The sequence below is a fragment of the Neocloeon triangulifer genome, unplaced genomic scaffold (assembly GCF_031216515.1).
Source record: "Neocloeon triangulifer isolate White Clay Creek 2 clone unplaced genomic scaffold, ASM3121651v1 ptg000010l, whole genome shotgun sequence".
NCBI classification, from domain to species: domain Eukaryota; kingdom Metazoa; phylum Arthropoda; class Insecta; order Ephemeroptera; family Baetidae; genus Neocloeon; species Neocloeon triangulifer.
This window is the reverse complement of record NW_026775552.1, coordinates 1,515,687-1,536,980: the sequence shown is the minus strand read 5'-3', so window position 1 is coordinate 1,536,980 and position 21,294 is coordinate 1,515,687. Positions and strand designations below refer to the sequence as shown.

Below are 21,294 nucleotides of genomic sequence, written 5' to 3'. Positions count from 1 at the left end.
CTTGTCTCCTCTCAGCCGGGGAGGTGTCGGGGTAAACCCGGCACTTCCTCGCGCGGCCACTGATGGTGCTTGCTGCACCATTCGTGGCCGCAGCTGAGAGACAGACAGGGCATCAGGTGACAGAGCAGCAACATTGATAGATGAGTCTTTTATGTGAAGCCAAGTGACACAGTTGCGTTTTGTAATATGTGCAAAGAATAAGGCCAAATAATTACATCAAACCTTTGAAAGTAAGTAAAAATTGTGTGTCTATTAATTCTAATTACCCCAACCAAAATGATTATGAATTAAATAATTAATCTTAGCATCAGGGATTATTTATTTCCCGACATTCCAGAAATTATTTATCGCTTACTCCTTTAAAAAAATTTTCTCATTTTTAAGAAAAGGTTTGGTCAGTCAGCGTTCCAATAGAATTGAAAAAAAAACTTTTCAAGCTTCGTCTAAACTTAAGAAGTACAACAGTTAATTTCCATATTCTTTTTTTTTCAATATAGTCGACTTCCCGTTGCTGCGAATTATTTAAAAATTAAATAATATTCTTTTAAATCTGTCGCCAATAATGTGGATAATTAATCATACAAATTAGTAAAATTCGCATCAATTCCAATGAAGAACATTTATTCTGATTTCAATAGAAACTCTGATTTTGATCCCATTCCGTATTAATTTTATAATTTGGCCGGGATGGTTTGTGTTTGAGATGAGAACTGGACACTGGACCGATTGGGAAAAAGAACGTTTTATAATTTTTTTAATATAAAAATGAGCACTGTTGAGAATTATTGAAAGAAAAAAGAAATAATTGAAATTTTGTGCAATTCAAATTATTCAACCCTTTAAATACTCCTTAATGGCTGCTTCACGTTGAGTCTTCACAACAAAAGGAGTCATTTTTTGTAATTATTTTAGAACAATTGAACTATAATTGTTGTCAAGACTCAATTTGAACATATCAATAGGGAGTTTTTTTAACTACTTATAAAAGTTAAACAACAAATTATACACTTTCCTAATTGATAATTATTGATCTTCTTATTTCTTTTACATATCAATATTCTAGATTCTAAATATATTGATTTGCAGAAACCTTAATATCCAAGAGAAGTATTGTTCTGATATCTTTAGTATCAGTTTAAAAAAATCCAGCTGATTATAATAGATTTTCCAAGTGATGAATTTTGTGAACCAGAGAATTAAAAAAAATAAGACTAGCTGACAAGTCATGGGTTGGAAACGGAAATTTTGTAATCAATTTAAAAAATAAACATACAACTCGGATAGAGTTCAAAAACATAAAGCTGCTGTTGTCATAAAGTTGAGATATTTTACAAAGCAAGAATTTATTTCTGCGCTCAATAAATTTTGTTTCATGTAATTTTTTCCTCCATATTATGATAAAATTTAACTCTATTTTTATGCTTCAGAGGATTCGAAATGGATGCCAAAACCTTTTTTTCACTTTTAACATTAAAAAGATTTATTTAAAGCCGATCGAGTTCAACAAAAACCGATAAAAAGGAAAATGTTAACTTACAAAATTCAGGGGCAGAAAAAGTACAGAGAAAAAGCAAGTCTTTGGTCTCTCTTCCATCAAGTCTCCTCCTGAAAATTAAGTACAATCAATAATTTGCTATAATTTGATTAAAATAGCTTTATTCTTTAATACGGAAAATTAATCAAGTATTTTTACAAAATGTATTGTCAAATATTTTGATAATCAAATTGTGTCTTTGGATACTTTCACTTAACATCAAATTAAGTGTTCAAACAAAAATTTTCTTATTTTGGGACAGAATTAACAAAAAGCGAAAAACCAATTTTTATTTAAATCTAGTTTGACTAATAAAACTCAAAACAATGCTTGAAATTTTGATTCGGTTTGTTTGAAAGAAAATTGCTTCAAATATTTTCAATTCAATCTGATTAGAGATTTTGAGAATCAATCAATTTTGAGCTCGCTCGAGCAATAAATTTTCATTCAGAGGGAGAAAAAATTTGGTTTTGAGTTTGTTTTGGTACCGGCGAGTCTGCATGTTCGTAGGTGAGGTCCATGTGGTCATGGTCTAGGTCAAGGTCCTCCTCTTCCTCGTCCTCGCCGCGGCTATCCGAATCCTCATCGTCGTTGTCCTCCTCTTCGTCCTCGTCCTCCATCTCCTCCAACGGCTGCAAAATCAAATTTAAGAACAAAAGCCGAAAAACTTTGGTCGATTCTCACGTCAGACGTGTTTTTGCCAAAGACGGGCGAGTCGTTGTCCTTCGAGGCGATCGCGTCCAGCTGACAGAATTTTCACAACTTAAATTATCGTTTCTGAAATTTAATTTCGGTCTCACCGAGTTTTGGAGTTCCTGCTCCATGAGTGCGATCTCTGCCTCCTCGTCGCACGGCCTGTCCACGCTGAACCACAGCGGGTCTAGCAATCGCGGCTGCAGACTGTCCCGGACAAAACCAAAGTCAGAAGAAAGAAGAGAAAAAATGATCAAAAATTCAAACCTCAACTCGATTGGGAACAGTTCCATCGCTCGACCCTCGTCTTTCCACTGTCCGAAGTGTCCGACTCGGCGTGGGACGCTCCGAGACAGTCGAGACACACTGTCCGAGAAGAGCTGGTTGCTTTTGGATGTGGATTTGCTCCGCTTTGTTGTGAATTGTGATGAGACTGATGAGAGTCGAGACAAGTCAAGACAAGTCGAGAGACGACGCGGAAGGGGGCGCGGTCGTTCAGAGTTTTGGCGCAAAAAGGCGCGAAGGAAAAAGAGCGCGAAATCGGCACGTGTGGCTACACTAGAGCAGAGCAGCCTTTAAATGCAAAGAAATGAGAACGCATGAATATTAAATCGTTGAATAATCGGGTAAACTTTCCCAAGATCTTCCAAAATTATCTTCAAAGTTTTAACTCGTCTCAAAATCAATTATTTATGAATATTGACAAATTTAGTGAAAATTTGAGAGTACACCTTAACACCTTTTGCTGCGATTCGGAGTTTGCTTTCAAAGTTTAATGAATTTTGATCAAATTAAAATATTTCCGGTTCGTGTTTGCCCATTAATTTTAATGAAGTTATGATTAATTTTTTTAATTAATAAATATGAAGTTTCCTCCAGATACAGCTGTGTTTACTTTATTTCAGTAGTTGATTCGGTTGATTCACTAGATTTTTGCAGTCGCAAGATTAATCCAGCCAACACAAATTTTTTTTCAAATATATAGGTGATTTTTTTTTACGAATATTTTACCTGTTAAAAAAAATTTTCCTCACTCCCCTAGGAACAAACAATACTAAATTTAAGATTCACCTCCAATTTAATATTTTATTAAATTCAAATGAATCAAAACTTTGACATTTGATCATTAAAAAGTTAATTTTTGGTAATAAGAACACATGACGACACAAACATGAAAATTGCTGGGGAATCATCAAGATACATAACATTTTTTTAGCTGCAAAAATGACAGAGCAGAAACAATTAATATATTCCAATACGTTCCAAATAGCAAGAACCATATATGAGAATTATATCTTAATTAAAGTGCTGCCTTTATCCTTGACATGTGAAATTTCAAAATTAAATAATCTTTCAAATTTATTTTAGCTTCATTGGCTGGCGCATTAAAACTAAAAATATTTAACATTTAGCAAAAGTCCCTTAACGACTTGTTAAGGCATCACAGTAAAACAAAACTTCTTCTTTGGCAAAACGGAATTGACATGAAGTGGCTCGAAAGGCTCACTAGAAGAGGCCCTGCAGGTGGGCGTGGCCCGGCGGCGGCGCCAGGTTCAGTTCAAGGGAGTCCCTCTGCGGCGACAACTGCTGTCGGCGGCGCCGCTGAAGCGCCGACTCTTTGCCACTAACAAATTCCTGCGTCTGAAATGAAATCATGTCATTAAAAAACATAACATAATTGTTCAGTTTAAGACTTTTACATCTCATGCAGTAAAAATTAAGACTCTTGTCAAGTCCCACAATCTAATTTTTACGCAAGCATACAAAAGTAGTATATAAAATACGATTTTATATACTACTTACAAAGAAACTTTCAACTAATACTCATTGCCAGAGACTTTTTTCAGATTACGAGGATTTTAGCCCAACATCTTTTGGTTTTTTCTCGTTTATACCACAGTTGTTTAGTTTGTGCAAATTTTACTTTAAATTTTAATTACTGATGAGATAACGGGTTCTTTACTTCTTATTTGATGATGTTAAATACGATTTTTTCAATGCAAATCTTCCCCCATTTTTTTTTTTTTTTTTAGTGAAAACAAAATAATAATTTAATTTAACCTGAAACTAACCTTTGAGGGCGAAGCGCGGTGGAGGGGGGCGGAGACGGCACCGGGGTTGCAGAGGGGGCACTCGGGCGAGGCTCCGGCGGTGCAGGCGCAGTGGAAGGCGTGGCCGCACCTGCAGAGGTCAAAGGTCGCACTAAGAGGTCAAAAAAGGTCAAAGGTTACTTACGCGAAGACGACGGCGGGGGAGGGGGCGGTAGCGGAGGTGAGGAGGGGTCGGTCGCATCTAACGCAGAGGGGAGGCGCGGATGCCGGGACGGGGGCGCCAGCAGGGTGGGGGGCGAGGGGGCGGCGCGCCCCCCGCAGCTGCCGCGAGAGGCGCACGTGCAGGTCGGCGTTCAGGATGCGCTGGGTGGCGCGCAAAACGCGCTCCTCGTGCTCGCAGCTCCGCAACATGCCTATAATTTAATCATGAATAAAAACAACCTTAACTCAATTAGGGAGAAATTAGTGGCAAAGGATTCCTGAGCAAAATAGTTCAAAATGATCCTGTTTAGGAGTTTGAGCGAATTTGAGCGTGACAATCATTAATATTGCACCACAGTTTGGTTTGAAAAAGACAGAAGATAAGGAAAAATCCACCTTTTCAACCTTCTATGGTACAAAACTTTTGTTTTCATAAGGTTGATAAGGTTAAGTTATTGTCTAGATATATTTCAACTGCCAATATGACAGATATTCTACAGAAAAAAGGAGTCTTTTTAAATGTTTTAGGACTGTCCAAGTATATTAGATCTAGATTTGTGTATGAATTAGTTGACACTGATCTCTTTGTATCGGACTTACAGGTAAAATATTCTCTAACTGAAACTGAAGCATTCCAGAAATTTTGTGTCTAAATATTTAAACAAACTTGAGATATGTGATGAGTTCTACGAGACAGAAACTTTGAAGAATAAAAATTGGCAATGTGCAATGTTCAGTGATCGCCAAGTGTTTACGAGATTTGCCTGTCACGGGTACCACTATTTATTTTGTAAGAATAAAAATTTTCATTCTCAAGCGACAATAGATTGTGAATGCAAGCACTGCGGTAAGAAATGTTCACAATATCATATTCTTGAATGTAATGAACGCAAACTAAGCCTAAGAGAGGCTGCAAAAATCAGAATTAACTAATTTTGTACTTTGTAATAATTATAGAAACAAGCTTAATTGTAAAACTAATTTTAGGAAGACAAATTAGCTTTAGACACCCGTTTTACACCTAGTTGTGTTCAATAAATACTCTATCTATTTAAATGTTTTTATAAATAAATGTTTTTAATGCCTTTTACAAGATAATAAAACTTTTATTGAAGAATTGAACGCTAAATTGTTCAGAAAGGTATAAGTATTTTTAATATAGTTATTTTTAGAATCTTTTGCATCTTGGGAATTGAATGCTATGCAAAAAAATAACCAAACCCAGACCAAACCTAGGAAAAAATATTTAAGCCGCACAACATTGAAAACTGTTGATTCAAAAAAATGATATTCACTTCAACTTTTTTATAGCGGATAATTTTTGAAACATTTTTTAATTTCAAGATTTGCAAAGAAAGCCCACGCCAACGCTAAGGTCAAGGTCACTCACTGAGTAGCAGGTCGCGCATCTCGCCGAAGCGGCCCTGAGCACAGGACGGCTCCTGCAGCATCAACTGCGTCACCGCCGGCAGACCCACGTGGCCTAGCATGCTCGACAACACGTGTTGACACATGTCACGCAACACTGCACAATATCAACAAGTATTAATCAATTATTCTGCAAACAATCAGATATGATATTAAAGGTTTCAAATTATTGTATATCTAGCTGATGAGACAATACAAGGAGAGAAATAATCAAAGTTTCCGAAATGATTTTTTTTTTAAATTAGTTTTAAATTATTTTCTATGCATGTTCTGGATGATCTCAATCTTTTTTTTTTCATTGTTGCCTCTTAAGTGAATGTATTTGATCAACATTTATTTTGAAATACCTTCGTGGTTGTGGGCGTGTTGGGCATTGTCAGCCCTGAGGTGCATGAGGAGGCGGAGGAGGGGGAACCAGAGGGCCTCGCGCGCCCCCTCGTCCAGCAGGGCAAACCCGCGCTGCCCGAGCTGCACCACCAGCAGCAGCCGCGCCTGCGCCACGCCCCACGCCGCGTCGCCTCCTTCCTGCAGGGCCTGCAACCGAACTCAGGGTCAAAGGTCACCGCAAGGTCGCTCAACGCACCTTGGTCAGCTGCAGCTCCAACTGATTCCTGAGGAGGCCGAAGGCGGCGGCCACATCGCCCGTCCGCTCGAGCAGGTGCGCTTCAGCCTCCACCTGTCCAAACTCGCGCACAGCCTACGTCAGGGTCAACAAAAGTCAAAGATCATAACAAAATTTCTAACCTGCAGGGCCTGCTCGAGGCGGCATTCGTTGTTGGCGCGCACAAAGGCGGCCACTTCCGATGGCCGCAGCTGACACATGAGCCGCAGGAAGGTCTCGTGCACCTCAGGGTCCACCACCTGAGACTCGTCCTTTCCCGAGTGACCCTCCCTGAAAGATCAGTTTATTTAGCCCAAATATTTTCAAAACTGTTAACCGACCTGTATTGGAAAAGGCCCTGCAAGAAGCTGAAGAGCACCTCAGGTTCGTCCTTCAGGGCGTCCAGAATGGGCCTGATGAGCCCTGGCAGGTGGCACCAGATTAGCTGGCCCACCTTCTTGCTGTCGATCTCCACCAATTCCTGGTTGGCAAGAGAAATAATTGGAAAAAAATCTATGCATTTTTAACAAGAACCTTGATGTTTTTGAGGACAAGTTCAGTTGTCTTCGTTAGGTCAAGGTAGCCAGGATTGACCAACATGTTTCTGAAAAAGGCGAAGACCTGCGACCTTCGCAAAGGGTCGCGCAGGTAGCACTCGACAATTTCGGCAAACTCGCCACGCCGCTGATGCAGAAATTCGCACACTCGGTAGCTGCAAAATTTTAATGCTGGTTTTTTCATAAAACAAAAATAGACAAAAATACAATTGGGCGTCATAGGCGCGCTGGAGGAGGCGGTGCTCGTCGCAGAAGTGGAGGCCTTGGGGGGCGGCGAGCAGCTCGAGCAGCGCCTGCTGCCGCTCCTCGTGCTGCCCTCCTGGCATGGACGGTGGCGCCTCGAGCGGCGTCGTCAAGAAGTCGACCACGTGCTCAAAGAGGTGCGTCTCGACCATGACGCTGGCGCCAGGTCGCGCCAGCTGCCGCGCCAGGAAGGTGAACAGGGCGCCCACCTGGCTCGCCTGCACATAGAAACAAAGGTCGTCAAAGGTTCAAGTCAGGGTCAGGGCATTTACGGAAAAGGTGTCGCCGGGGACGACGATCTGCAGGAGGATGTCGACGATGCGTTGGCGCTGCCGAAGACCCAGCTCGGAACTGAACTCGGGTTCCTCGAAGGCCAGGGCGAGCACGTTCAGGAATTCTCTCGTGTCAAACTGCAGCAGGGCCCTGCCAAAGGTTGAGAATCAGAAGTAATTTCCATTTTGGGTTTTGACCTAGGCCTCGGCTCACCTGAGGTAGGGGTAGGGCGGCTCCGAGTCGGTGGGGGCGCGCGAGTGGAGGGCGGTGAGGCACTTGAGGACCTCGTGCTTGACCTGGGGCTGGAGGTCGGGGGGCACGTCGCCCCTGGGGAAGGCGCGGCCGGCCAGGCAGCAGCTGACGAAGACCAGGAGCTTGTTGCCGAGGGCGACCTGCTCCTCGGACAGCTGCTTGCCCGTGGACAGCGCGCCCTGCACCACCGTCAGCAGCTCCACCAGCGGCGTCACAAAGTCCTGCATGCCCTGCGTGTGCACGTGGATGATGGCGTCATACAGGCTGTGCTGCCAGCACAGCGTCATTGTCTGGTGGATGTCCAGGCAGGACACCTCCACGTGCGTAAGGCACGCCTCCAACGCCTGCTCCGAGTCACAAAAAGTACTCAATTTTTAAATTGTTTGAAAAAAATATGAAAAATTCAAATATTTTTTGTGGGAAAACATGGTGCCCCTGCAATATCATCAAAGAGGGCAAATTTTCAGGTACCAAAATTTAAGCCTAGCGTTCAATTTCACTCTTCTTCATAATCAAGAATTAAAAATTTTTCCATTAAGAGGACCTTTAATATTTCATTTTATCATCTTTTTTATCAAACCTGCAACTTCCTGGCGCTCTCGTAGTGCAGGACGAATCGTTGCATGAGTCCCGGTGGCGGTCTGGGCAATTCGTCGTTCAGGATGTGCGGCTCGAGCACCTCGAGAAAGGCGGCCTCGGCGGCCGGCCTACCGCTGGCCGCCTCCCAGTAGCGGCCGAACAGCGTCTCCGTTTGCTGTAGTCGGATGCAAAGGGAAGCGGCCGTGGCGAAAGTTTCACGCAACTCCTCAGCGGACGCTTCTCCCACCACCATCTTGTCCACGAACGCGTCCAACACCTCAAAAATCTGCAAGAAAACAACAATCAACCGAGCTGATAGACTGCATTGTTGAGCAAAGCTTTCACTTCAATAAATTTTAAGAATTATCGTTTTTAAAAAAAATAAGTAAACTTAAGTAGTTTTTTTCTCAGTTTTGAAAATCTGAATATTTGGTCAAATTCACACCAAATAATAAAATCTATTAATTCTTTGGAGATATTGAAAATTTGGCACAACTATTAACGCCTTTTGATGGAAATTAATGAACTTTTGGAGCTTGAAATTCCCAAGTGAAAACTAGAATTAATTAATATGGAAGCAAGAAACAGACCTTTTGCTTTATGAGGAGCTTGCGGTGGGCCTTGGGGCCCCTGAGGCCCACGACGGCGCGAGCCCTTTCTTCAAAAAAGGCGAGGCCCAGCTCGAGGGCCGCCAAAGGTTTTCCGTGGCGCGCCAGGTGGTCGATGCGCTCGGCCCAGGTGCGCATGTGTAGCGCGTGCACCGACCTCGTGCCCACCAGCAACAGTTGCTGGCCTAGGCTCACCACCGTGTTGTAACACGCACGTTCCCCCGCCAACGCCTGCAAAAACAATCCAAATTTCTATTATTTACACTCGTTGAAGTTTAAAATAAAAAATTTGACTTGCTAACAGAATTTATAAAAGGGTAGGCATGTGAATTACTTGAATTGTAGAGATTTTTTTACAAAAAAATCAATTCAGTTAAGTTTCTAATTCCACCCTGTTAAGTTTAAGAAAAAACTTTAGAGGAAATCTTTTTTGTGATGGCATTGCTTTTTAATTGAAGGTGAAAATCGCTTAAATTGGGTGGTGGGCGTGTTTTTTTTTAATGGGGTAGGTCAAGATAAGTCAATTTGTATCTAAAAAGGTCAAATTCATCAAAAAATTTGTTGCGAACATGACTCAAATAGGTATTAAGCAATCTGATTGGCTTCAAGAGTTCCCCAACCACCTCTTTAATATGGCTTTGCAGTTGCTAGGTGTGACATGTCGTTAGGAAGGTCAGGTCACAACAAATTCAATGGTAATTAAAATAATTAAATATATGCCAAAAGATTAAGTTATTAAGGAGACGTTAAAAAAAATTCCCTTAACTGGGTATTTTTGTCCATTCTTAGGGTAGGAAAAGGACTCACGAGGGCCTTGCTGACGTTGCCACCGGTGGCAATGGCCTTGAAGTGGCTGGAGGCGAAGACGAGGCGCGCCGAGGACACGTCAAGGGCCTCGACCTCAGTCTGCGAACGTACGTCCAGGACGTGCGTGTGCTCTCGCGTGTCCAGCACGGCCAGCGTGCGCGCGTTCAGCCAGTGCAGACTGAGCGCGTGGTAGTTGAGCTCTGTCCGGTGCAGCAGCGCCGCCCGCACCCGACCTCCAGGGTCAACGCCCACCTGCAACAGCAACATTTTTCAAGTAAAAAATCACCCAAAACAAGGAACAATTTAATTTAACGATTGATTTGTAATTTGCATGAACTCATTTGGAATTTATAAAAAAAAAAAAAATTTATTACATAGAATCTTTGATCCATTAATTAACTGTTTATTTTTCAATATTGATGAGATTGGTTTAGAGATTGACTTTAGTGTTATAAAAATAAATATTTCTGATTTTACTCAATATTTGAAATAAATAAATCATAAGCTTCGATGCTAAAAATGAGAATGTTTATAAAAGTTTAACAGTGTATCTTCTAAAAAATGTACACTGTTCATAAAACAGATGAAATGAAAAATACTAGAAATGTTTCAATATTATTTCAAACAATTAATTTAATATCTTCAAGTTCCAGGCTATTAACTTTGATATGTATAAAATGAACCATTTGATTTTTTACTTATAAAGTTTATCTGAAAGCAGCCCCATCTTTCTTTTGTCAGGAGAGTTGATTATCAGAATCAAATTTCAGTCAAAATAAAAAGTTAAAATAATTTGAAAACCGTTAAAATCAGAATTTGAATCACAAAATTTAACGTTCTTAAAGTTTCGTAATTAAAGCTGAAAAATTTCAGCAGCTGTAATTTTTTTACCTGGTAGAAGAAGAGGGCGTGGTCGCGCGCGAACGCGAGGACGGGGTCGACGACCCTGGAGTGGTCCGCGACCTGGATGAGGACCATCTGCCAGGCGAGAAGGGGGAGCGAGTCAGGGGCGGCGGCGAGGGGCTGCGTGAGGAGGACCTTGGTGCGGGGGCGCGTCTGCACGACGATGACCTTGCTCAGGGTGGCCATGGCGAGCAGCGCCATCGGCTCGAGGGGGTGGGGGGCGCCGAACTGGCCCAGCAGCAGCGGCTCCAGTGCCACCACCTCGCCGCGCGCCCCCGAGAACACGCAACGCGCGTCGCACCCCCGCACCCCCAGCACCCGCTTGAACGACAACTCGAACACCGAGCCGCCCGAGTCGCTACACACCGCCATCGCACTCGAGTCCAGGAACTAAAAACACAACAATCCAATTAATTAGCATTACTATTTGAACGAAAAAAATTTCCAGGGTTCCTAATTTACCTTAATGTGGAGGAGGGCGGTGTTGGGGGCGTGGGCGTCGGGCAGGGTGCGCAGGAGGCGGCCGGCCCCAAGGTCAAACATTCGCAGGAGGCCTTTGTCGTGGCCGACGAGGAGGCGGCTGCCGTCCCCGGAGGCAGACAGGCAGCTGACAGCGCCCGCCCCTTCAGCCGCCTCCAGCAGGAAGCGCAACTTCTGGGTGGCGTCGAACACCAGCACGGCCCCTTGCGAGGTCCCCACGCACACGCAACCCCCACCCCCACACGCTGCAGTTGCACTTCCGGCTCCAGAACGCTCCTGCGAAAAGGAAAATAATTCAATATCCAGAATTGTGAAAAAGTTCAACTCAAAATTGATCTATTCAAATTTACCTTTTAAAAGAAATAATAATATTTCATACTTTTATTTTATTGTGAAAAAATTGAGACGCATAATCGATATCATGAATAAATTAATGAAATTTAGTCCACATCTCTTGATGTACTATTTTGGGTTCCATATTAAATATTTGTAAATTTCGGACCAAACGTCATTTGAAAAAAGATTTAATATAAAATTAGTCCACTAATGAACCTGTTCTATCAATTTGCTCAAATCAAGTGAAATGGTAAATTGTGAAATTTAAATGATCATTTAATTTATTTATTTTGAATAGTCTTACGGCGGCCGAATTGATTTGAGTCGAGAGGCCTTTGAGGATGACGTGCCTGAGGACGCTGCCCGAAGAGGAGCGGCCCATGGGACTGGCTCTGCGACTCCTGCGGCCCTCGGAGGAGTCCTTCGAGGCCACCGAGCCTGTCTCCAGTCCACCCTGAAAGTTTTTGTAAAATATTTTGCTGTGACTTTTGAGAGAAAAGTTACCGCCTCTGGGACGAGCAGGAAAGGGCCCTCCTCAGGGTCGCTGTCGCGGCCGGCGTCCTCGTTCATGATGCTCTCCAACGAGGGCACCGCATCCACGGCCGGAATGTCGAATTCGGCGTCGTCCAGCTGCCGAAATTAATGAAAAGTTTCAAAATCATGAAATAAAACCGGCGAAGAACCGAGGAGACGAACCTCGTCGAGCACCACCTCCGGCACCTCGGGCCCTTCGGAGGACGTCGCCGCGTCCGCCATTTTGTTTTTAAGGCGAATTAATTTCCTGATATATGATTTCCATCGACAATTCGGCGGGACGAGCGATTGTTTTCGGCAATTGACAGATCAATTCGCGAATTTTGTGAAGAAGCAGGGATACGCCCATCAATTTGAACACCTAGCACCTAGTGGCGGTTAGGCGAACTATCATTTCAAGTGGGGTGTAGGTAAAGAATATTAAAATTCTTTATAAGTTTTTTCAATCGTTTAGCAATAGTTTTACGTGAAACTGATTAAATACGCTTATCATATGTAATTCTAATATAATATTTGCTATATTGGCTATTTTAAACCAGATAAAAAAAATAGTTTTTAGACAGCATTGCAACTCCTTCTTGTACTGCCCAATAATGTTCGCGGCATTGTTGTTTTTCATCAACTTTTTCATCCAGGCAAATTTAATATTCACCGATTCTTGCAAATTTTTCTAGTTTTGGATTTGAATTTGCAACGATTCTGCAACCCTCCTCGGGTTTGTGTGTTCCTAGACCAGGTTTACGCAAATGAAAGCAGATTAGTGACGAAACTTGGTTTTGCTGCCGGCGTGAAAAGAATTATTACATATTTTTTAAAAATGACCGGACTGGCCGAGCAGATAAAAATCCTGTACGACGCCAAGCTGTACTCGAACGTGGTTGCCCTGGTAAATTAATCCGTGGATTGAATCGGAAAGATAAATAATCATCGGTTTCAGTGCAACATCGCGGTGCCGGCGTGCGACAACAACCCGGAGGTGCTGGGCATTCCGCACCAACGCTCGCAGACGCTAGTGGTGTACGGCGACTCGTTGTTGCGCACCGGCCATCCCAAGAAGGCCGAGAGCGTCCTCGAGAAGGCCCTACTCGTGCGCAAGTGCATCCTGAAGCCCAAGGGCGCCACCCTCGGCGACTACGAGGTCATGACCGACGTTGGTCAGTTTTTAATTTTTTCCGAACAAAATTTTTCTAATTGGGCGATTTGCAGACATCAAGTACCTGATCCACGAGTGCCGCGTGTGCCAACACGACGGGGCGGGCGCCATAGCCGCCCTCGAGACCATCCCTGCCAAGGCACGCAACCCCAGGGTCAACATGGCTCTAGGCAAGTTGTACGGCGCCAGGGGCCTCGAAAGGTCTGCCATCACTGCTTACAAGGAGGTCGTCAAGGTCAGTATCAGTACGCGTAGGAAAGCCGAAGGTGGATTTGAACAGAACTGATAATATACGTATCATTCAAATTAATATAAAAATTATTGAGAAAATATAAATCGTGACGCTATTACAGTAGTCATTATAAGGAATTTGGTTAATTTTTGTAAAAATGTATAAATTTGATGGTAATTACGAGAAAAAAACACTAATGCAGGTGGGTTAAAAAGTAAACATATAAGTATGTGGGAATTTTGAAGTAAAAGAATATTATAGAAATTCCCATTGGTCTGTGAGTTTCCCCCTCCACCAAATTAAGAGTTGCTTCCAGGAGTTCTGGGTAAGAATTATGACATCTAGGAAAGGTCCAGGTCATCATGAGACATGAAAAACAGCAATATAATATTCACTGCAAGAATCGAGCGATCTCATTGACCTGTACGGTTCCCCCACCACTTACTTCAAATTTGCTTTTCAATTTGTACTGCGTGATACACTATTGTAAGGGTCAGGTCACAATTAATCGATTGGTGACTCAAAGTTTAAGATAGGGCTGTAATTTGTGTAAAAAATGTGAGCGTTCTGATTGGTTCAAAAACCTTCTCCACCACCAAATTACTTTTAAGACTCGACAATTATTATGTGTGTTGGAAAGTTCAGGTCGGTTCAGGTCATGAGGAATTGACCTGTGATAAGAAAAACAATCCTACTTAAAAAAAATTATAAGAAAATTATAAAATTAATTTTAAATTTTGGCAATTCAATTTTTTTTCTCTTTTAACTAGCAAATTTTAAAAATTTAGATGTTCCGGGGTAACTTCAACTTCATGTTTATTTGAATTTCACTTTAAATCCACTTAAAAGCCGAATTCATACATTAAAATATTTATGCATTTTCAATTTGGCTTATTTTAATAGGAGGCGCCACTGGCGATTGAGGCGGCGGAGCAGCTGCTGCGGCTGGGGGTGAGCGGGGCCGAGGTGATGACCCTGATGGTGAACGGATACTGCAAGCTGCGCGGGCTGGACTGGGTGCAGATGTGGATGCGCGCGCTCGGCCACCTGCACCAGGGCGAGTACTCGGACGTCATCACGGCCCTCAAGTCGCTCGACAACAAGATGATCCTGCGTGGCTGCTCGCAACTAACCCTCACCATCGGCCGCGCTTACTACCTCAAGGGCGACTACGCCAGCGCCATCGACGCCCTCCAGAAGGTACTTTTTTGAACAATCAATTCCCAAAATTATTTAAATTCTCAATTTTATTCGCAGGTTCAGATTTTCGACCCAACCGTGAGCGCCGGACTGGACATCCGGGCGCACTGTCTGTTTCGGGAGAAGCGGACGCGTGAACTGGAGCGGCTGATAGCTCCGTTGGCTGACAGCGTGTCCGCCCCCATGGTCTCGCCCTGCAACCGCTCCCTCCTCAGCGAGGCTACCCTCAGCGTCCATGGCCCTGAGGTCTGGGTCGCCGTTGGATGGTAAAAATTCAAATTCAATTAAAGGAGTTACACAACCTTAGACATTTTATAGTCAGTTAACATTTTTTCCCCGTGGAATCTTTTAGATGAAACCTAATATAAATAGAGCGCGAATTTCAGTACTAAGGAGACATAGATGTTGGTTGTTTTACTTGGCGGCCATCTTGGATAAAATGGCGCCCGATCTTGTGTTTAAAATTCTTTTTTCTCAGTCAATATTCATCCGAAAATATCTTTGTTGCGTGTCATTGAAACTATTTTGATGAATTGTCTTATTTTACAATCAAAATTGAACTTAAATGGCATTTTGATTTGCTTTTTATACTATGTTCTTTTTAATCATCTCATTGTCAGACCATAAAATGACTAATTTAATATGGATTTTGGTGAATCGAACAAAATTATGATGTTTCAATTTTCAGCAATCTTGAATACTAACGTAGCTCGTAGCTAATATATTGTGTTAATTTTGAGTCAATTATATCTTTGTTCCTTATCATTAGATTAATCTTTTCCACGCCTTTTTAAAATTACATATGCATTTTAATCACTAGATTGTGATTTATTTCTTGTAAAAGTTTTCTAATGATTTTGAAATGTTTTCAGGTACGCCCTGGCGCGGAACCAGCCGGTGCGGGCGAACCACCTGGCGGCGCGCGCCAAGAACTTGTGTTTGCGCGACTCGAGCGTGGAGGCGCTGCTGTTGCGTGGCGCCGCGCAGCGTCAGCTGAAGCGTCTGGACGCGGCGATCGCGTGTTACCGTGACGTCCTCAACGTGGCCCCCAAAATGTTCGAGGCGTTCGAGGGCCTCATAAACTGCTACCTGGCAGCGCCGAACCGAAAACGCGAGGCGTTCACGCTGGCCGCGACCGCGTGCCGCAAACTTGCGCACGCACCGCGCGCCCTCACGGTCTGTTTGCGAACTAAACAAAGTAAAATTTTTAACAAAAAAAAATTCAAGTTGTATGCAGAGGTGCTGATGAACGAGCCGGGCCTGAGTTCAAAGGCAAAGAGCGCCCTGGAGAAGGCCCTGAGCCAGGACGCGCACTTCCTGCCGGCCGCCTACCTGCTGGCCGAGATCTTTGAAAAGGAGCACAAGTATGACCACGCCATAGCACTGCTGCAGCGCCACATAGACGCAACGCCCAACGCCACCCTGCACAGCATGATCGGCGACCTGCACAGCCGCATAGGCAACGTCGACAAGGCCCTCAACCACTTCACGCTCGCCCTCAAGTGAGTAGTCCGGGGTGACCCTGTAATGCAGCTATAATGGCCAAGGTCATCTGAAAAGATTGAATTAAGATTTTTATTTGCAAATAAAAGATTTATACCACTTTTACAGTTTAATTGCCAATATGCATGTTCAGATGCATTGGGAAAATGTATCAACGCTTGATATAATAACTTCTATGTTTTACTTTCGTGTCAGATCACTTAATTAGGCCAATGGAAAGCAAATTTTATTCATAAAATATTGTAATTTTCAGGAATCTCTGTTTCTCTCTTTAAGATATATATCTGTTGTTGACCAAACGCCATGAGTTATCCGAATGCATTCGGTCTAGACCAGACGCAAGCTCGCGTGAAAAACCCATCTCCCAGCGCGTTTGGACCAAAACCTTGGTCCAGAAGCAAGGTTAAACAAGTGCTACCAACACTGCTGCGCCGCGCTACGTGAAAAATACTCGCATGCCATTCGTGCCATATATTTCTAATATTTCGCATTTGTGGTGCTCAATATAGTTAGAATTCCAAAACAAAGAGCAGCACAGTTCAATGGGTCACTGCTTTAAATAACAAATATTTACATAGGTGTAATGTTCAGACTTAACCAGACACATGGGGTCCGATTTTGAGGGAGAAACTTTTTTGAGTGAAAGTATTTCTTATCGTGATTTTTGCAGTTTTGACCCAAAGAACCGCGTGGCGCAGGCGGGTATTGACAACATTGACTGCGCAGGCGCCAACCCGGCCAGCACCAGCAAACCCTCGCCCTGCTTCCTTTCGACACCTGGTGCCGAGGACGCCGACATGAGTCTTGACGTTGAGGAGGCCATCGACAACAGCGACACTGACGAGGTAAAGAAAATCACAAAACCTCAAATTATTTATTATTTGATTTATTCTACGCAACAAAACAATAAATACTGCTTCATCCAACGTAAAAAAACAAGGGTGGGTTTTAGAAGTAACTCATTTTAACTGAGATAATTATTATTATACAACATTTTGAAGTAAAAAATTCAATCCTTCTGGATCAGAATGTAAATGAAAATTACAAAATAAATCTTTTTCTTCGTTTTGCTAAAATTAAAATGCGTTCTGATTTCAGCTGGACGAAGGGGAGGGCGCCAACTGGCCGGAGTTGCCCTAAGCGTCGGAGGGGGGAAGGAGGGGAGCGAAGTGTATGGCACCTGCAAGAGGGGTGGGGGGCGAGGTCAGACGGCGGGGTGGTCCTGCTGGTGGCGCTGGCGTCGCAGCCACTTGTGCAGCACGTGCGTGTTGATGACCTGCGCCTTGGGGCCCTCGGTGGTGACCTCGAGGTGCGCCGTCGGTTCAAACTCGACCTCCGAGTCCCCCGCGTCCGCCGTGTCCAGTCCTCGGCCGCCTCCGCCATACCCACCGCCCCCGACCGGGCCGTTTTTGGGCCACCCCTGGGCCGTGCGCATCACGAAGCCCCCGCGGCCGCCGTTGGTCGCCCCCGGAGGCGGCCCCCACTCGTCTTGGCCGCTCTCGAGCCACTTGGGCCGCGTCTGCTGCTCCATCGGCCCGTCCATGGACGTCACCCTGCAAAGAGAACAATCGGTGAATGCAAACCTTTCTTTTTTAGATAATTTTATGAATGACTTTGTTGTAAATCTCATCATGTTCCGATTTTGCTTGTGATTGTGCGCGAGGCAATTTGAACGCCTCTTTTGACTGAATTAAATAAAAATCTAGCCCTCAACAAATGGGTGACATATTTGAATAGAAATATTCCTAATGTAGGGAAAATAACAGGTAAAAATCTCAAGGGTTGATTTGAAAAGTAAATGAAAAAGCTTTTTACTATTGACTTCTTCACAAACCTGTAGAGTGGTTTCTGTGGGGCGTGGGCGGCGAAGAGCGGAGCGGGGGGATGCTGGGGGTAGGTCTGCGAGGCGGTGGAGGCCTTGGGCAGGGGGCGCGCCCTCTTGCGGCGGCGCGACGCCAGCAGCAGGTCGACGAGGAAGAGCAGGGCGGTGATGAGGGCGATGACCCCGAGGCCGGCCGCGTTGCCGATCAGCTGGTGGGGGATCTGGTCGATGGACGCGAGCACCAGCGCCCCCGCCGCCCCGAACATCAGCGCCCCCACAAACAAGAAGAACGTTTCCTGTAAATGAAGTAATAACTTAATTTGGCAAGAAATTATACATCATTGATTTATTGATTATATATGATAATTAAAATGACTAAGGAAAGTTAAAAATGGTAAAATGTACAAAAACGTTATATTGGTCATAGATTTTGATAAAAAGTGAAACTTTATTTAATAAACAGCGATAGTAAAAATTCTTCTGTTACAGAAGACTTGTAAATAAACGAAATTCTTTCCCACCAAGTATGAAACCAATACATAAGGTCAGTGAAGTTGGTGAGGTCCTTGACCGCTACTACCGCTAGCACATAGTGAGGTTCATATCCGGAACAATGAGAGTTGTGGGGAAAATTTTGATTATTTCCAAAGCATGTTTTATCTTTTCTCAGGTCAGAGGTCACAAAGGACCTCTACAACATTATTAACATAAATACGTTTTTTACAAAACAATTACGGTTAAGATTGGTGGTTCTTTTCTTATTTTAAATGAAATATTTTTAAGGTTGGAGGTCCAAGGGGGGTCAATGGCCTGTGACCTTCAAATTAGTTTGTATTTGACTAAATCGAGCTGTGTCTGTGTCCCAAAGGAATCTTGAAATAAGGTCGGAGGCCACGTATTTAATGACCTCTCATTAAAAACTGAAGGTCATTCTATATTACCATAGAGTTTTTGCGTTTGAGCTCTCCTGCGGCGGCAGCGACGACGAGGCCGGCGGTGATGACGATGAAGCCGCCAAAGGTGATGTCGACGAAGGCAGCGCCGTGTTCGTCCCAGGTCACGTTGGTCAGCAGCGGCCACTCGTACGACAACTTCTCCAGCAGGAAGAACAACCTGCTCGCGTCGTAGTCCGTCACCTTCTTCACCAACATGCACACCACGCTCATCACCTGCAATTTTTTTTTTTTAATATTTTGTTTCTTTCTGATTTTTCATTTGCTACTGCTGAGCCAAAAATCCTCAAATTTGATCACCTAACCTAAACCAACTAAAAATTAATTTTCAAACATCATTTTTGAAAATACAAAGTAAATTTAAAATTGAAATTTTATCTATCCAATTCAATTAAATTAATTATCTGAATTATTATCTAAATCCTATTATGGCAATATTTAAAGCTATTTGATCTAATTTGTGCATCAAAGGTTGGCATTCAAAAGTTGGTAATTTGATTTTGGTCTTATATGTATAAAGTAAGCATTAAGATTTTAATAAAGGCCAAAGTCTCGATATTTGAATGCATAAAAATTGCAAATTAACTTTTCTTTGTTGCATTTCCACAGCTCTCAATTATATTAGCATATGGCATTCATTTTTCAACACACAATCTCTAAAACTATACATTTTTGTAGTAATGAAGAGTTAAAAATTGTGTTCTTGTCCGCGCGTTGAAATATATCCTTGGAAAGCAGGAAAACATAATCAACTCTATTGTTCCAAATATTTTCGCGATTGCTTTAAAATTTTCGCACCTCCGTTAGAAAAAGAATGTCTTGTCTTACTTTATTTTCATTCTTTGGGTGCGGAAGTGTGGATAGAAAAATTAAAAAGTGGGTCGCGCTCGATTTTTATTTTCCACCCGCCAGAGAGCGATAGGGAAGCCAACAACCGCTCATCCTTATCTCCCTTTACTGCAAACGACGCGGCACAAAACTCAAAATTTGTGTTGCTTTTTCTTAGTTAAAAATTGCAAGTTTAATCAAAAAGTGGCATTTTTAATAAAAGCTCTATTTCATAAACTATTAATTTATATGTGACATAAAAAGTAATTAATTATGGCAAAATAAAATTGCAGATGAAACAAAAGTTATATTATTTTTTTTTAAGTTGTTCCGAAATGAATCAAGACAATCGAACTTTTTTTATTATGCCTTGTTGAAAAATAGAGACTTGCACGAAAAAATAGCGCTTTAATCAGGAGCTTAATTGTTCTTGATGTAATAGACTTCTTGAAAAGTTGTTTAAATTTTTACCGTACGTTTTTAAAAGACTAGAGATATAAGTTTGGTTGCACATTAATTTTGTATTAAATTAAGAATATGATAGTCGTAGGTTTTTTTTTTCGAAAAATTTAAATTGGTAAATTTATAAATTTGTGCTCATAATTACAAAATGATTTCTTCTTTACAAATTTTCATTTTTGTGAAGGCCGAGCTCAAAATTACACTTTCAATTGTGAACATATTTATACAAATATTAAAAATTCTGCAGTTTAAAACCGGACTGGCCTGGTTATTTCCATGGTTATTGGTTTTCATTTGCTCATTTTAATTTAAGCAATGACTTGATGCTAATGAAAGGCGGATATTGGTTTAATAACGGAAGCTTTAAAATTTTTGACAGCAAAGCTCATAAATCAAATCGTAGGAAAGTGATTTGATGTGCGTCATTACATTTTAAGCTGCAACAAACAAAGAAAGTATAATATATATTTGTGTAAAAACGACGAGGGAATTTCGAAACGCGAGAAAAGTTTCGTCCTCGCGAGCGCGCGTGGGAATTGCGGCTCATTGTCTTTTTTCGCATCTATCTCGCTCATTTAATTCGCCGTGTTGCTCAAGAAAAAAATTATAAAAAGAACAAAAGTCGCTCGAAACGCGCGATTTCAAGGTGCTGCCCCACTGACTCCCTTTCCTTCACAAATTATTTTAATAATAAAAGAAAATGAAAAAATTAAAATAATCAGCTTCAAGACAAGTATCATTTTAATAATTTTTTTTTAATGTATAAAAATAATTCATACATAATTACAAATAGTAAATAGTGGAAAAATAAACTTACAAAGAGGAGGATTTTGATGGAAATCCAGGCATCGCAGGCCATGATAGTCGGAGCACCTTTGTCAGGGCGGCGGTATTGCAGCTCAGGTGACTCTCAGGTAAGCACTAATGAGAGCGAAGCCTTTGTCTCGCCGCCACAGGGAAAAGTGAAGTTTCCAAACTTTTACCTGCGCCCGCGCATTCCTCGCCGCTCTTATCACTCCCATAGCTGTTGTCCCTTCTTCCTCCTAATAGACAATAGACCT

At 42.5% G+C, this 21,294-nt stretch overlaps 4 protein-coding genes across 4 annotated transcripts; 1 reads left to right on the top strand and 3 right to left on the bottom strand.

Annotated features, from left to right (window-relative positions):
* Positions 1–1,000: 1,000 nt before the first annotated feature.
* LOC132195733 (anaphase-promoting complex subunit 15-like) lies at positions 1,001–2,702 on the bottom strand. The gene is made up of 5 exons (XM_059617908.1): positions 2,495–2,702; positions 2,335–2,434; positions 2,219–2,278; positions 2,023–2,166; positions 1,001–1,605 (listed from the first exon to the last, which is right to left on the bottom strand). The coding sequence occupies exons 1-5, from the start codon at positions 2,518–2,520 to the stop codon at positions 1,594–1,596; spliced, it is 342 nt and encodes a 113-aa protein (XP_059473891.1). The 5' UTR covers positions 2,521–2,702; the 3' UTR covers positions 1,001–1,593.
* A 591-nt stretch (positions 2,703–3,293) lies between these two features.
* LOC132195728 (vacuolar protein sorting-associated protein 8 homolog) lies at positions 3,294–12,458 on the bottom strand. Its single transcript, XM_059617902.1, has 20 exons — positions 12,243–12,458; positions 12,051–12,176; positions 11,851–12,000; positions 11,193–11,486; positions 10,719–11,120; positions 9,828–10,079; positions 9,003–9,251; positions 8,414–8,698; positions 7,795–8,177; positions 7,581–7,731; positions 7,273–7,526; positions 7,043–7,220; positions 6,850–6,989; positions 6,652–6,799; positions 6,491–6,604; positions 6,255–6,441; positions 5,870–6,004; positions 4,463–4,691; positions 4,300–4,408; positions 3,294–3,868 (listed from the first exon to the last, which is right to left on the bottom strand). Exons 1-20 carry the CDS (start codon positions 12,300–12,302, stop codon positions 3,734–3,736), a joined length of 3,981 nt encoding a protein of 1,326 aa, XP_059473885.1. The 5' UTR covers positions 12,303–12,458; the 3' UTR covers positions 3,294–3,733.
* Positions 12,459–12,686: 228 nt separating this feature from the next.
* LOC132195804 (anaphase-promoting complex subunit 7) lies at positions 12,687–17,885 on the top strand. Its single transcript, XM_059618015.1, has 9 exons — positions 12,687–12,966; positions 13,018–13,234; positions 13,287–13,468; positions 14,369–14,665; positions 14,723–14,931; positions 15,538–15,841; positions 15,893–16,167; positions 16,839–17,013; positions 17,267–17,885. Exons 1-9 carry the CDS (start codon positions 12,898–12,900, stop codon positions 17,306–17,308), a joined length of 1,770 nt encoding a protein of 589 aa, XP_059473998.1. The 5' UTR covers positions 12,687–12,897; the 3' UTR covers positions 17,309–17,885.
* Positions 17,104–21,191, bottom strand: LOC132195806 (uncharacterized). The gene is made up of 4 exons (XM_059618017.1): positions 21,051–21,191; positions 18,932–19,159; positions 18,003–18,286; positions 17,104–17,721 (listed from the first exon to the last, which is right to left on the bottom strand). Exons 1-4 carry the CDS (start codon positions 21,090–21,092, stop codon positions 17,373–17,375), a joined length of 903 nt encoding a protein of 300 aa, XP_059474000.1. The 5' UTR covers positions 21,093–21,191; the 3' UTR covers positions 17,104–17,372.
* Positions 21,192–21,294: the final 103 nt, after the last annotated feature.

Excerpts from the sequence above, each read along its gene's own strand:
- LOC132195733 (XM_059617908.1), bottom strand. The coding sequence starts at position 2,520 with ATGGAACTGTTCCCAATCGAGTTGAG. Across the intron at positions 2,435-2,494 it reads CTGTTCCCAATCGAGTTGAG|TCTGCAGCCGCGATTGCTAG; the intron begins GTTTGAATTTTT and ends TGTCCGGGACAG. Across the intron at positions 2,279-2,334 it reads AGCAGGAACTCCAAAACTCG|CTGGACGCGATCGCCTCGAA; the intron begins GTGAGACCGAAA and ends AAATTCTGTCAG.
- LOC132195728 (XM_059617902.1), bottom strand. The coding sequence starts at position 12,302 with ATGGCGGACGCGGCGACGTCCTCCGAAGGGCCCGAGGTGCCGGAGGTG. Across the intron at positions 8,178-8,413 it reads AGAGCGCCAGGAAGTTGCAG|GCGTTGGAGGCGTGCCTTAC; the intron begins GTTTGATAAAAA and ends GACTCGGAGCAG. Across the intron at positions 4,409-4,462 it reads TCCCCCGCCGTCGTCTTCGC|GTGCGGCCACGCCTTCCACT; the intron begins GTAAGTAACCTT and ends TGACCTCTGCAG.
- LOC132195804 (XM_059618015.1), top strand. The coding sequence starts at position 12,898 with ATGACCGGACTGGCCGAGCAGATAAAAATCCTGTACGACGCCAAGCTG. Across the intron at positions 12,967-13,017 it reads ACTCGAACGTGGTTGCCCTG|TGCAACATCGCGGTGCCGGC; the intron begins GTAAATTAATCC and ends CATCGGTTTCAG. Across the intron at positions 13,235-13,286 it reads CGAGGTCATGACCGACGTTG|ACATCAAGTACCTGATCCAC; the intron begins GTCAGTTTTTAA and ends GGCGATTTGCAG.
- LOC132195806 (XM_059618017.1), bottom strand. The coding sequence starts at position 21,092 with ATGGCCTGCGATGCCTGGATTTCCATCAAAATCCTCCTCTTT. Across the intron at positions 18,287-18,931 it reads TCAAACGCAAAAACTCTATG|GAAACGTTCTTCTTGTTTGT; the intron begins GTAATATAGAAT and ends CTTCATTTACAG. Across the intron at positions 17,722-18,002 it reads CCACAGAAACCACTCTACAG|GGTGACGTCCATGGACGGGC; the intron begins GTTTGTGAAGAA and ends TTCTCTTTGCAG.